This window comes from Cygnus olor, chromosome 4, assembly GCF_009769625.2.
Source record: "Cygnus olor isolate bCygOlo1 chromosome 4, bCygOlo1.pri.v2, whole genome shotgun sequence".
In the NCBI taxonomy this organism is placed as follows: domain Eukaryota; kingdom Metazoa; phylum Chordata; class Aves; order Anseriformes; family Anatidae; genus Cygnus; species Cygnus olor.
Window position 1 is genome coordinate 3,114,943 of NC_049172.1, and position 12,610 is coordinate 3,127,552.

The 12,610-nt window shown below is 46.8% G+C and overlaps 1 protein-coding gene across 5 annotated transcripts in view; it reads right to left on the bottom strand.

The window, feature by feature from the left end:
• The window catches only part of ALPK1 (alpha kinase 1), a 41,478-nt gene that overhangs the window by 23,383 nt on the left and 5,485 nt on the right, over positions 1–12,610 (bottom strand). For 3 of the 5 annotated variants that reach the window (XM_040557086.1, XM_040557087.1, XM_040557088.1), the window contains 2 exons: positions 4,351–4,561; positions 496–650 (listed from right to left, as the gene is read on the bottom strand). In XM_040557086.1, coding sequence (XP_040413020.1) covers positions 496–650; positions 4,351–4,471 — 276 coding nt within the window. In that variant the 5' untranslated portion in view covers positions 4,472–4,561. Of the gene's footprint in view, positions 1–495; positions 651–4,350; positions 4,562–12,610 lie in introns of those variants that run through there. The other 2 variants (XM_040557089.1, XM_040557090.1) reach the window with 2 other exon arrangements.

Consider the following 12,610-nt stretch of genomic DNA (forward strand, 5'->3'; position numbering starts at 1 on the left):
AGCGCCATCGTCCTCCTCAAACAAAGCTTGCTGGCCTCGTGTAGAAGTCCCATTACCCTCTTGCCTTTTCTGCTTGGGTTTTGGCCAGCTGAGGCCCCCCAAGGGATCCAGTCAAGGGATTTTTGGAAAACTGGCAGGTGACAAGTTGGGCAAGCCCTACCGCAGCGAGCAGTCCTCCCTGCCTCCCAGCAGTGCACATAATGCTTCCCAAACTCATGTTTTGTGGGACTTCAGGCTAACATTTGGCATTTTAGCATTATTACAACTCCAGATCTTCAGGGAAAAGGCAAACATCCATCTTGCTGGAAACAGAAGTGCACTGTGAACCAGATGAGCGGGCAAAGCGAGTGTGCACACTAAGGTGGGCTTAGCACCAAGCAGCTCTTCACCTGCTGCAGCTACAGGGCAGGGAGAAAACCCTCTGAAATCACAAGTAAGACGGCCTCAAGCACCACAGCAGCACATTGCCCACAACAAGAGTGTTGAACTTCATACCAGCAGATCGGGGAGCCTGGCGCTGATCATATCCTGCAGGTTTGTTTTGTCCTCTGGGCCCACATCTCGTTTATACTGCCACTTCTCCGGCACAAAGGGCCACTTCATTTCCTTCGCCTCCTCCAGAAGGGTCCTCAAGTCATCGGGAAGCAATGCTGAAAAGGTCAAAGCGCAGGTAAGGATACGGCAGGCACAACTGCCACGATGGAGCAGCCGCCCCGTGGACAGCATCCCGCACCCTCACACCTCGCCGGGACCTCCACAAGCACCATCCCAGGCAGGGAGAGCTCGCCAGCCAACCCTCACCGTCATCTGCTCTGCCCTCCAGGTAAATGGGAACCATTGGCCGTTAAAGGAGTTTTTAGCAGGAAGCAACACGGCTGGGTGGCTGGCTGAGCGTGAGGTGCTGCTTTGGGGCAGGCTGGAGGAAACCTGAACCTCTCTGCGAGGCAAGGACTCAGGTGAGCACAGCCAGCCCGGCCTGTGCCCCTTGTCACAGCACAGGTTTTGCTCGTGGCAGTAACAAAAACCAGCCTGAAAAGCCACAGCCAGCCTGGGAGACGAGTCTGGGCCGTAGATAGCAATCACACAAAGATCTAAGGGGATGCAGTGAAAAACAAGTTGTATGTTCTTGAGAATAATTATTTAATAGATCATTTGGGAAAAATAGTTGGTCTGGTGCAGCTAAGTCATTCAGGCGGGCTGAGGACCTGGCCTTTTAGGCTTGCAGGGGTGGAGGATGCCAGCTCCCTTCCTTTCAGCTGCAGCCCACGTTTAATTTTCCCTGAAAGAGCGGCAAATCTGCAGCCCCCATGTGCTGTGCTAACCCTAGGCCAGGCAGGCTCTCTGGCCAATAAAAGTGGATTAACAAGGATTATTGACCAGATGGGGTTAATGGTGATCATCAGCTGCAGATCTAGCCCCTTCTAGCCATTAATCCCCAGAAAAAATGCTGCTTAGAGACCATCATTGCTCTAACGAGGTAATGCAATAAATGTATTACTACATATTTTTTAATCAACCTTCTATGGATGATTTTAGAAAACACACAATATAAGAATTCTGTTTTGTGCCCATATTGCAGTGCATTCACCAGGATGTTTTTCCAGAAAGAGTGGTGAGTCTGATACTCAGGGCCAGCTTTCTACAAAGTCACCTTTACAAACACACCACTTTTTCCAACCTAAGTTTTCTCACTTGTTGCTGCAGCTCTGGATATGTTTCCCGTCACACCATACAGCACAACCATGCTGTCCCGCTGGTCTCAAGTCGCACCCGGAGAGGCTCGGCCTTCCCTGGCATGGAAAGGTGGCGGAGGGGCAAGGCCAGAGGGAGAGGAGGCCGTGCCTCCAGCTCCCATCCTCACAGGTCTCATAGCTCCCTGTATCCCTGTCATGACAGCACCACAAAACCAGTACAGGAGCAACAACACCAAAATGGGAGAAGGCGACAGAGTCAGCAAGTACAAAAACAACCAGTGGGATGATGTGGATGTTGGTATTCTCTCTGAAGCATATAGATGTTGCTGCTACCCTGTTCTCCACGCCATCCTCAGTTAAACCTTAATCCGACTCCTACTAGATGCACCAAAGAACATCTTTAATACTGAACTTTTACTCTTAGAGGCCTCCTAAGCAGCCACTACTGCTGAGCTGGTTAGAGGAGGAAGCCAGAGCGAGGTTTTTGGCAGGATTTGGTGATCTAGGCCCCTTCAGCCATCTTTGGGGCTGGGCATCCGTATAAGCCTAGCTTTGAGCCTCACTCTGACATCTGGTTGTCACCACATGGAAATGAATGCAATTAGTGTGCTAATGATAATTACGTGGTGCTGTAAGGCAGAAACACTGTGAGTAAACAGTATAGTCGGTGAGCTGGCATGAACAATCTTTTAGCTATCAGCTGAAATCCAGTTCCCAGAGCAAGAGTTTACTCCTGCAGCGGATAGCTGTTGTCACTGCAACTCATTAATTACGGGAGGTGGAAAAGGAGATGAACCTGTGCAGGAGTCGATTTTTAATCTGAAATCAAACAGAAATGCTTCACATGTCCCATCACATGAAGTGAGAGCAGGATCTGCTCCCCACCTCACCCCAGTTTATCCACACTTGTCTTTCAGCCCTTCCTGGCTCTGAACAAGCCCCGGCTAACTAACAGAGGCAGCACCTCGGGAGGGAGCAGAAGCAGCGCCTGTGCCAGGAGCATCCTCAGGCTGCTGAGAGCCGTGGTGAGCTCCGGCTGGTGCAAGCAGGTCCCCAGAGGACAGAGCCTCCCTGCAGGCTCTGATCGCCCGTTTCCTCCAGCAGCTCACCTGAAAGGCTGTGGCTAATCGAGCGGTTATGGGGGCGCTGATTTACCTTATCTGGAACTAAACTGATTATTTCTCATATGCTGCGGTATTTAATGGGAGAAAAGAGCTGAGGAGGGTGAAGGGGAAAAGCGCTACTTGATTAGGAGTTCAAGAGCCTATTCTGAAGAGAGATAATAAAGCCTAAAAGAATTTATGATGAGAAAACAAAGTACCCTTTGTCAAGAACAACCAAAAAAAAAAAAAAAAGAAGAGAAAAATCTTCCAGCATCCTTCGCAGAAACCTATACACCACCCTCCAGCACAGACAGGCTTAGGTGCTTCAGAAGAAGGTGGTTGACCTCCCAGCGAGAACAAGGGCGTGTGTAAAAACATATTTGAAGCAGCCCTGCACTCCCAAGCAAACAAAAGGTTTTAAAGATCAAATTGACATTATGGTCAAGCCACTCATGCAAAGCAGCACCAAACATTATTGACACCACACTGGAAAATGGATGGTACTGAAAAAGTGTAATGCAAAGTAGAACCTGCACTTAAATTGAAATTTTGCAGATTTTTGCTGATGCCTTTATTTTTTTCCCCCAGGAATGTCACTTGTATCCTTTACTTTAATTTTCTGTACTTACTGAAGTTATTTTTCTGTGTGGCAGAAAGTAGTACATAACCTCCCTACCCTGTACAAAAAGGTGTAATTCACACAAGCTCAGCAATTCAAACATGGCTTTTATTTGGTGAATAAAAAAAGCTGTGGCAATTAAGTTGTGTAGCCCTCTGAAAGTCTGACTCTGGACAAAACTGAACCAAGTATATTACATCCTTTCATGATCAGTGTGAGCTGGATTTCCACTGGAATTAATAATATTTTTTTTTTAAAACCACTCTCAAGGTATCAGGACAACGCCGAAATAAATGCTGGTTTCTAGTAAGATTGCTAGTGTTGAAACAAATGAAGAGCTCTTCCATTACAGCCCTCACTAAATCCTGCTTCCTTTCCTGGTTATTTATTCCAGCCATTAGCCAGCATGGATTTTCCTTTCAAGAGGGATACTGCACGTTTTTTTTCTTTGGACACCACTTATAGAGGTCACACACATTTTACAAGATAAAGATTCAGGCAATGAGCTCTTTAATATATTAGGAGAAGCTGACAAACAGAAAGGGCCCTCCTCCAGCCCCTATGAAAGGAGAGGAAATATGTGCCCTTATTCAGAAGTTGCATCCTTTTTCTTTTTCTTTTCTTTTCTCTTTTTTTTTTTTTTTTTTTTTTTAATAACTGAAATTTATGTGCATCAGCAAACTTTCGGGCATTGTTCTTCCCCAACCAAACTGTTCCTTACAGCCTCATGTTTACTGAAGCCTAAAATTAGAACTGACAGCAATTCACCGCAACAAAGTGGGCTGCTTTCCCCTGCCTGCCCGCAGCCCACGTCCCATTCATGGCCCCGAAATCCAGTCATCTCTTGACTCTCATCTGCCAGGAGAATTAAAATAGGGTTGGGCCAAGGAGCAACCGCCTGCCCTGGCCCTGCTGCTGCCCTCAGGGACCTCACCTTGGCACTGTTGGTATTGCTGCTCCTCTTCCTTGTGGGCATCAGCCTTGGCCGACAGCAGGGTGTCCAGGGCACGCTTGCAGTCCTGCAGCAGTGCGGCTACCACGCCGTGGTTGTTCATGGTGCTTGGTCCTGCTCTGCTGCCAAATTGGTGTCCCCGGGTGTGTGGTGAGTGGTTGCTGAAGAGAAGATCCCTTCTAGGTTGGGGTACCTGGTGAGAAAAAAAGAGGGGGGAAAATGATTAACAAAAGCATTATCAATTATCTGAACGAGTCAAGCAGGGGGAAATAAGAAGGGGAGTACATGAAAATACACAATGAACTCCAAGCACTGTATTTGGGGAGGGTGCGACAAGCTCTGTGAGGCAAACACCTCTGAGGTGATGGAGAGGAGGACGGAATTTTCAAGGGCACTGCCAAACTGTGGGCAGGCAGGCAACCAGCCTTCTGTGTGCAGCTCATGCCACAGTGCTTCCACAAACACCTTCCACTACGGGGTGAAGCCCCTAGGAGCAGGGGTCTGCTTCTGTCCGAGGTTGGCTTTCCAAACATTCATCTAGATACCTGGCTCACCATGAATTTTTCACTGCAAGCCCTTCGTTTATGACATTGCCAATGGTGGTGCAGGAAAAAAATAAAAAACTTTCCACCCCAGGCATCTGGCTCACTGTCTGCCAGAGCCATTTGGAACAGCTCTCAGAAATGAAATGTGGAGGAAATGCTTTTTTTTTTTTTTTTTTCATAGCAAAACAAATTTGGTGATGGTTTTCCTTCATGAACTACTCCCATGGTTTGAAGCAATGTGGTCAGAAACAGCCACTGAAAACATTCCTAAAATCAGTGAAGCTGTAAGCTTCTGAAGTGGGAAGGGGAGGGCAAATTTACACACAGTGACACGGTTGGCTCTGCTGATCTGCTGATGAAAAAAAAACCACTTGCGTTTCAGCAGCTGAATTTCTGGACAGTGTTTTCCCTTCCGCTGCAGCTCCGGGGCAGCTGGGTCGTGGGGCTGGTGGCAGACAGCCCGTGCCGTCAGTGACACTGAGAAGAGCGAGCCGACAGCCTGAAAAGCAGAGGGCAGAGGAGATGCACTCATGCAAAAGCAGAGCGAAAGCAGGTGGAGCAGGGTGAGGGATAGCATTCATCAGCACGGAGCCCGGAGGCAGGAGCCGGTCAGCAGGGCTGCGGCTGGCACTGCAGATGGAGGTCAGAGAAAGAAGAAATGAGGCGAAGATGGTACAGGGGAGATGGAGGGCAGGAGCACAGGCACGCAGGAGTAACAAGGTCAGGCAGGTGCAGAGCCCTGGGCACAAACCCAGCTCTCATGTCTGCTGTTGGGGTGCTGTCGAGGCACATCGGCTGCACCCCACTTCTCTACGTGGACAGCTAGAAACCTCGGGTGTGGGGAAGGCAGATTTGTTGGTGTTTGTGGGATGCCCGCCCTGTGAGCACATCCACAGCCCAGAGAAAAAGCACTCAGTGGAAGAGCGCTGGTTTCATTGCTGTGTTTGTGGCCCTCAGCTGGCCAGCTCTCTGCTCAGAAAGCTGTTAAAAAGCAACCCACCAGGAAAAATAATCAAATAAAACTTACAGCTCAGGTTAGAGCACTTAGGTTGAAGTCTGCACTCAGGTGCAGTTCCAGCAAAACACTGGGGTGGGATTTTGGCTGTTTGCCCTCCCCTTCAGTGCTCTCCACAAGTTTACATTTCCACCTTGCTTTCCTCCGATCACTTCTGTATTACACATGCCCTCTTGAGAGGGGTTTTCAGAAAACGGGTGCACCTGCAGGCACTGAGGCAGCGCACGAACACGACTCCTAAGCATGGAGTCCCTCCTAGAAGTCCTAGGCCCCCAGAAGTCCTAGGCACAGAAACCGAGCTGGCACTGAGCAATGAAGCAGCCAGAGGCAGGGCTGGAGACACAGCTGCAGCGTGGGTCCTCCAGGAGACTGGCAGCCCTGCAACGTGCAGACATCTACGCATGGCTACAATGCCCCCAGATCATACTTTTGGGACAAGCCAAGCCCTCTCCTCCCAAGCTGCTAGGTCTGGAAAAGCTGGACCGGCTGCTGGTTATCCATCAGGGAAAAGCAAAGCGTCCCCCTCTGCCACAGCCGCAGTCACACACCTATGGTAGCGTTGCTTGCTCTGCTAACCGCAGTGACATCTGCTAATTGATTTATCTGATTACACAGCCCTGCGCGGAGCAGCGCGAGGCCGTCCCACGAGTACCTCCCAGGTTGGGATGGAGCATCCCCGCCATCTGGCCCTGACTCCGCTCCTTTGTGTAATTGATTTCTCAAAAGTCCCCTTTCCTTGGGAGCCCTCTCCAGTAGCTGCCATGCAGGCGTACCTCAGACCCACTGCTTTCTCGCAGTCCTCACAGATACACACTCATAATCAAATTTTCTACAACCATGCGCTAAAGCAAACAAGTGCTGGGCCACTTGCCTTTACCAAAACCCACCACAGCACTAAGAGCATCCAAGGCAGCTCGCAGACGTGCTTCAGCTTATCCACGTTGCAGCCCAAGCCCTAAAGTAGCCTTAAAGCTGGCTTGTGGAAGGCTGCGGGGCCGCAGCCTGGGAGATCACATTGGGGCTCTACTGCAAGCCAGAGCCCCGTGGCTTTGTGAGCCGCACGGCGCGCGAGTCGCACAAAGGGCGGACGGGGCTTAGCAGGGAAGCTTAAATTAGTGTAGAAGTACAGCACGTGGCTTGCCAGGATTGCAGGGATTTAACTCACCGGGAAACCGCCGGATCTGTAACAGGGATATATACAAGTCAGTGAGTGAGATGTTGTTCTTTGAGTACATTTTTTTCCAAAGAACTAAATAAACAGCATGCATGCTCAGCGCAATACATAATGATTTACAGCAGCAGGGACAACAATGTGGTGGAACCACATAGGGCAGCGCAATAAACTGCACGCTAGTGCTCGGAAAGGAGACAGCCTTTTGAGTCCTCTTCACTAGGGGCAATGACTTGCATCATAAAATCAGCTTAAAACGCACTGGAGAACCTTAAATGATAGCAGCATCCTTTACACAGATGCCACTTTGTAAGCTGTGCTTTGTAACAGCTGTAGCGCTGAGTCGCAGCTGGGGGACAAAAACAAGCGGGCAGCTTGCGGGCCAGTGGCAAATCAGGGCCTGAGACCACAGCCAGCAGCAGAACCAGCACAGACTTCTGGGGGCCCTTGGGACCCTGCAATGGTCACTGGTTAGCTTTGTGACAGCACCGATAAATCCCAACACGCAGCACTTTAAGAGGATGTAGTTCTGAGATGATAAAAATTAAAAGCAGGTCCAAAAATTACTTAATATGCTAGAAAGCTGTCTAGACAAAAATGATTTCTAAGGACATGCCAACAAATGCTTTAGCTGGCACTTTCAAAACACATAATAAAAACAATTTTACATCAGACTGAGGACTTGAGCATGTTCTGGTGACAGAAAAGCTCCTTTACACCAGCTTTGTGCACAGATTTTTTTTTTTTTATTTTTAATTTTTTTTTAATGGTTGATGCAGCTGTTATACACTTTAAAACAGAAATGATGAAAAAACACCTGTGCCATTTCTGGTGGAGCCTGGATTAAAGTAACTTCTTGCATCGAATACGATGAATAAAAGCACAAAAGTCTCAGGGAAAGGGAAAGTGTGTTTCTGCAGTGCCTTCTAATCGGAGCTGGGATTCAGAACAAGAGGGAGGGAGAGAGGGAGGAGGGAGGGAGGAATTGGGTGGGCTACAGAGAAATGATCTCTTTAATAAGAAATGGGCCATACTGTGACATTTCAGAGCCCTTGGGCTAGAAGACCAAAAGATCTGTCAAGAGAAAGGAATTTTAAGTTACACTGTGGATAGGAGGGAGCCTGGGAGTCAATCGGGCCAGTTTAAGACTACAATTAGCTTCAGAGGCTTGAGGAAAAAGATGTAATTGATGCATTAAATACAGCAAGCATAACAAGCATTTGTTTCTTAGACAACATCATTTGGGAAATTTTCCATGGCATTATGGTCCTGAAACACAAATTAGAGATCGCCAGACCTTTTCTTGCTGAAAATATATTATCCTAATTTTCATCTTATTCAGGCTACCCTCCAATTCCAGGGAGACTAATGAAGAGGAAGCAAAGACCTGATGAGTTCCATGTGGAGGCTACGTTTATGGATTAATCCCAACAGGGAGCAAATAAACCTTATTCCCAGAGCTCTCAGCTGGGACTCGACACAATCAATTGAGGAACGGGTAGTTATTTATGACTGAGGCTGTTTTGACTTTCAAATAAACATTTTAATTATTTTAAGTGCTATGCTGGAACTTAGAGTTTGAGCGCTGTTTTAATTTTGATGCCAGCTATGCCCTGCTCTCCTCCCTCCTAATCCCAAACCACTCTGGTCATTATACCATGCATGTGATCTCGATTTTCATGCCAGTAACACTTGAAAGCATTGACCAAAGCAAAATGCACCAGCCAGACTGGGGAAGAAGGAAGGCTACGTTCTGCATGTCTGCAGTGAGGAGGTCTGCCTGAGCTTCTTCGTGCTTGTGCTTGCTTTATCAGGGGCACCCCTCAGCGTGGAGCTAGTATATATGAAAAGAGCATCCTCACAGAGATGCCAGCTCTGAAACTCATTTGCACTCCCTGATCCACCTTTGGTGCAATATTTTTCTGTGCTTGCCTTCCCAAGCAACTTTCAATGGCTGTCACTAAAAGAGCAAGAGAACATTTATTTTTCCTTCAGCAGGTAGCAGGGAACACACACATCCAGGGCACCCTTAACTGTTCCCCATCCTGTGGATTTGTGTGGGAGCTCTCTGCAACCCTCCACATTACCTGTGTCCAAAATAATAGGCTCAGCTTCATTGTCAGATTAGGCAATTTGAGGGAAAGGAAAAAAAAAAAGAACGAAAACTTGCTTGAGATGATTTAGTATCACAAGCAAAGGTTTCAGCAATTGAGTTAATATCATCTTCCAGAGAGAGGAAATTCAGTTTCCTATTTCAGTACAACATGCTTGTGCTTTCCTAGAGCATTTACCTTGCTTGCCAGTACATGGAGGCTTTGCAACGTGAGAGAGACAAGACTGTTAAAAACAACAAAATCCATTTGCTAGGGGATCTATCTATTTATTTATTTATTTAACTCCTCCAGCTTAAAGATTAGATGTTTTATTTCGGTAAAGCTGGATATACCAACTGGCATTGGCTGTATTAAAATAAGGAAGAACCTCAATCAAAAAGCCTCTCCTAAGGCAAGCTTTCTTGTTAATATGCACCAACATGAAAGGCTTTCTTTTCATCCTATACAACTACAGTGTGTGTAAATTGCAGGGGGCTCATTGGCATAAATCTTGGCTGTGACCTCTGAGGTAAACTGGATTTACATTACTTTCTGACAAGAATTAAATGAAGGCCTTGTGGATATATGAACAGCCTTCTAGACTGCAACAGATGGGCACGAATGTGCTCCCTAGGCAAACTATCAGTGACATCTGTGTCCTCCAAATTCTGGTGGTCTCAGCCAATTAGCAGGCAAAAGGGGGGAAAAAAAAGGCAGCCTCTTCACAGCTACCCCAGCCAGAGCTGAGCAGAAGTGCTTCTGTTTAGAAATGGGATCAAGAACAGCCTCCAGCAGCACGGGGATGGTTATCTGCCTGGGCACAACACGACAGAAAGCGCTGAGGTAATTAGAACAGATATTAATATGGATACAGAACAAATCCCAGCTTCGGCTAAGCCTGCGTAAGACTAGGGTAATGGGCTACCGTGATGGATTTACCCTGATATAATGACAGGCAGAGCTTTATCCACGCTAAACGCAGAGACGGGTCCAAAGCCCGCCCAGTGCTTACTGCAGCCAAGCTGAGCATTGCAGGAGCCCAGCTTCAGCCTCACAGACCTCCAGCCCCACAGACCTCAATCCCCATAGGCCTCCAGCCCCACAGACCTCCAGCCCCGTCCCCCTGCAGCACTGATGGCTGACCCCAGCCATGAAGCTGGTGCCTGGTGCCCACCAAAAGCACCTGTTGTTTTGCCCCAGCAATGGCTTCCCAGAGAGGCCAGAACGTTTGGGCTCCTTCCCCTCATTGCTGCTATCTCATGCACTGTTAGGGGATGCCAAAAAAAGGGAATAACTGAGGGGAAGATCAATAAATTAAAAAGTTCTAAAAAAAAAAAAAAGACATAATGAATTTGGTACAGCACATATTTTTAGATCAAAGATGCCTTTGAAGTGACAAACCCCTAATCCATAAACCACTGAAGCACTTCCTTTCTCTCCCAAACTACTTGTTGTCAAATAAAATGGAAGTTAAGGAAATTATCTTTATCTGAAAATGGCCAAAAGAAGCCATCACCTAATGACAGCCTTGTCAAAATGACAATTGGGGAAATTGTTAGGCAGGCGAGGCCTAACGACTGGAGGACTAAGCTTGCTGTTTGCTCTAATCTGGTCAGGCAGGCCCCACACAATTCCAGCCAGCTTGCTGTGTGAAACAGCCAAGTCTTTGTCAGCGTGAACAGGGGCTGAGAAGACTTCTCTTTCATGAATATGTATCACCACCCCTCCACGTCTACAGAGAAAAAAGCCTTCAAAATTAAAATATATATTTATATATATTTATGTATATAAAAAATAAAATAGACAACAAGACACTACCACCAAAAAAATCTCCAAACAAGAAAATCCTAAGCTATGGCACTGTGCAGGGTGGAAAACTACTTACTAATAAAAGCTGACATTATGAAAGCGGAGCCAGAAAGATCTTCTTCGCAAAGGCTTTCCTCAGACTCTGATTCCCCAGAACGAGGGGAGGAGGCACTTCAAGACACCACAAAAGCAAAATGTCCTATTGGGGTTTATGAGGCCTACTACTGCGCTCTGCATGGAGAGCATGCCCGAATATGCTGTGTGGGTGTCAAAGCCCAGGCCACGAGCCTGCTGATGCTGCAGGGCCCCATGTGCACTCTGCTGGCTTGTGCCAGGGGACATTGCGCCTAGCAGTCCAAGATCTTCCACTGGCAAAGGCTGCAAGGCCGGGCACTGAGGCAGCGTCATATTGGGGTACCATACGGCCTACATGACATTAAATTACACGGCATACACAACATTAAAAATAAAGATGACTCCTGGTGTAATAAGCACCATAATAAATCACTATGGTGAATTAATGCTATGAGAGTGGTCTCCTCTACGTGCAACAACACAGCTGAGGCTTTTACAGGTGGTCAAGTGCTCACAGGAGGGCAGTTTTCTGAGGGGTGTTCATGACACTCTGCAAACACAATCCTTTACAACATCTCAAGCCATGTAGTTTGTCATCTCAAGACATCTCCCCTTGAAGTCTGGGGCTTTTTAAACATATGTACCATATTAATCTTCAAAAATTCAAAAGACTGACATAAAACTGAAGGAGGAGAGCCACATTGAGCCTGCTGGACTGCCAGTTGAAACTAACAGACAGAAAATGAAAAAAAAAAAAAAAAAAAGACAAAATGGCTCAGAAACACAAGTCAGAAATATTGTATCTCTGCAGGATTCATGCTGAAACTCATATAAGCCCAAACATGCTATTTAGAGCAACAGAATGGCAGGCAGGGTGAGAATGCAGGATTGAACCAAGATCACACTTGTTACAGAAAACCCCAATTAAGATATTTTAAGATGTGGTGAGTTCTGTCTCTGCTGGAGAGATATAACATTATTAAAGTATTCACCAGCATTGGAAAAGTTACTTTTAAGTGTTGTTATCTTCTAAACTTTTCATGTAAGACTTCAAACCAGACCTTAATTTATTATAGCTTGTGGTGATACTACAAACTTCACTTTTTCTTCAAGTAACAAACAGAATATAAAAGTTTGACTTCCAGCAGAGATATCAAGACACAATGCTCAATTTTGAGGGTTTACAATATTATGCAATGTTTGCTGTAGACATTACCATTTCATTAGCATATTCTACTTTACATGAAATCCAGCAATGAATGCTGTCCCTGATCTAAGGCTAATCCTCTTTAAAGAGCTACAGGCTATATTACATGTGGCCACAGCCACAGTTGTGCCATGGCTGAATCACTTTGAAGCCTATTGAACAGTGTTCCCTTGTGAGACTATACACAAACCCGTAAACCAATGCTGCCTGTGCTATGAAATCCTACTGTTTTTCATCACCGAGATTTTTTTTGTAAGGGGCAAAACTACCCTAGTCCCAAGTGAGGGAAGAGATTCAAGGCTGCCTTCGCCACCTCTAAACGACAAG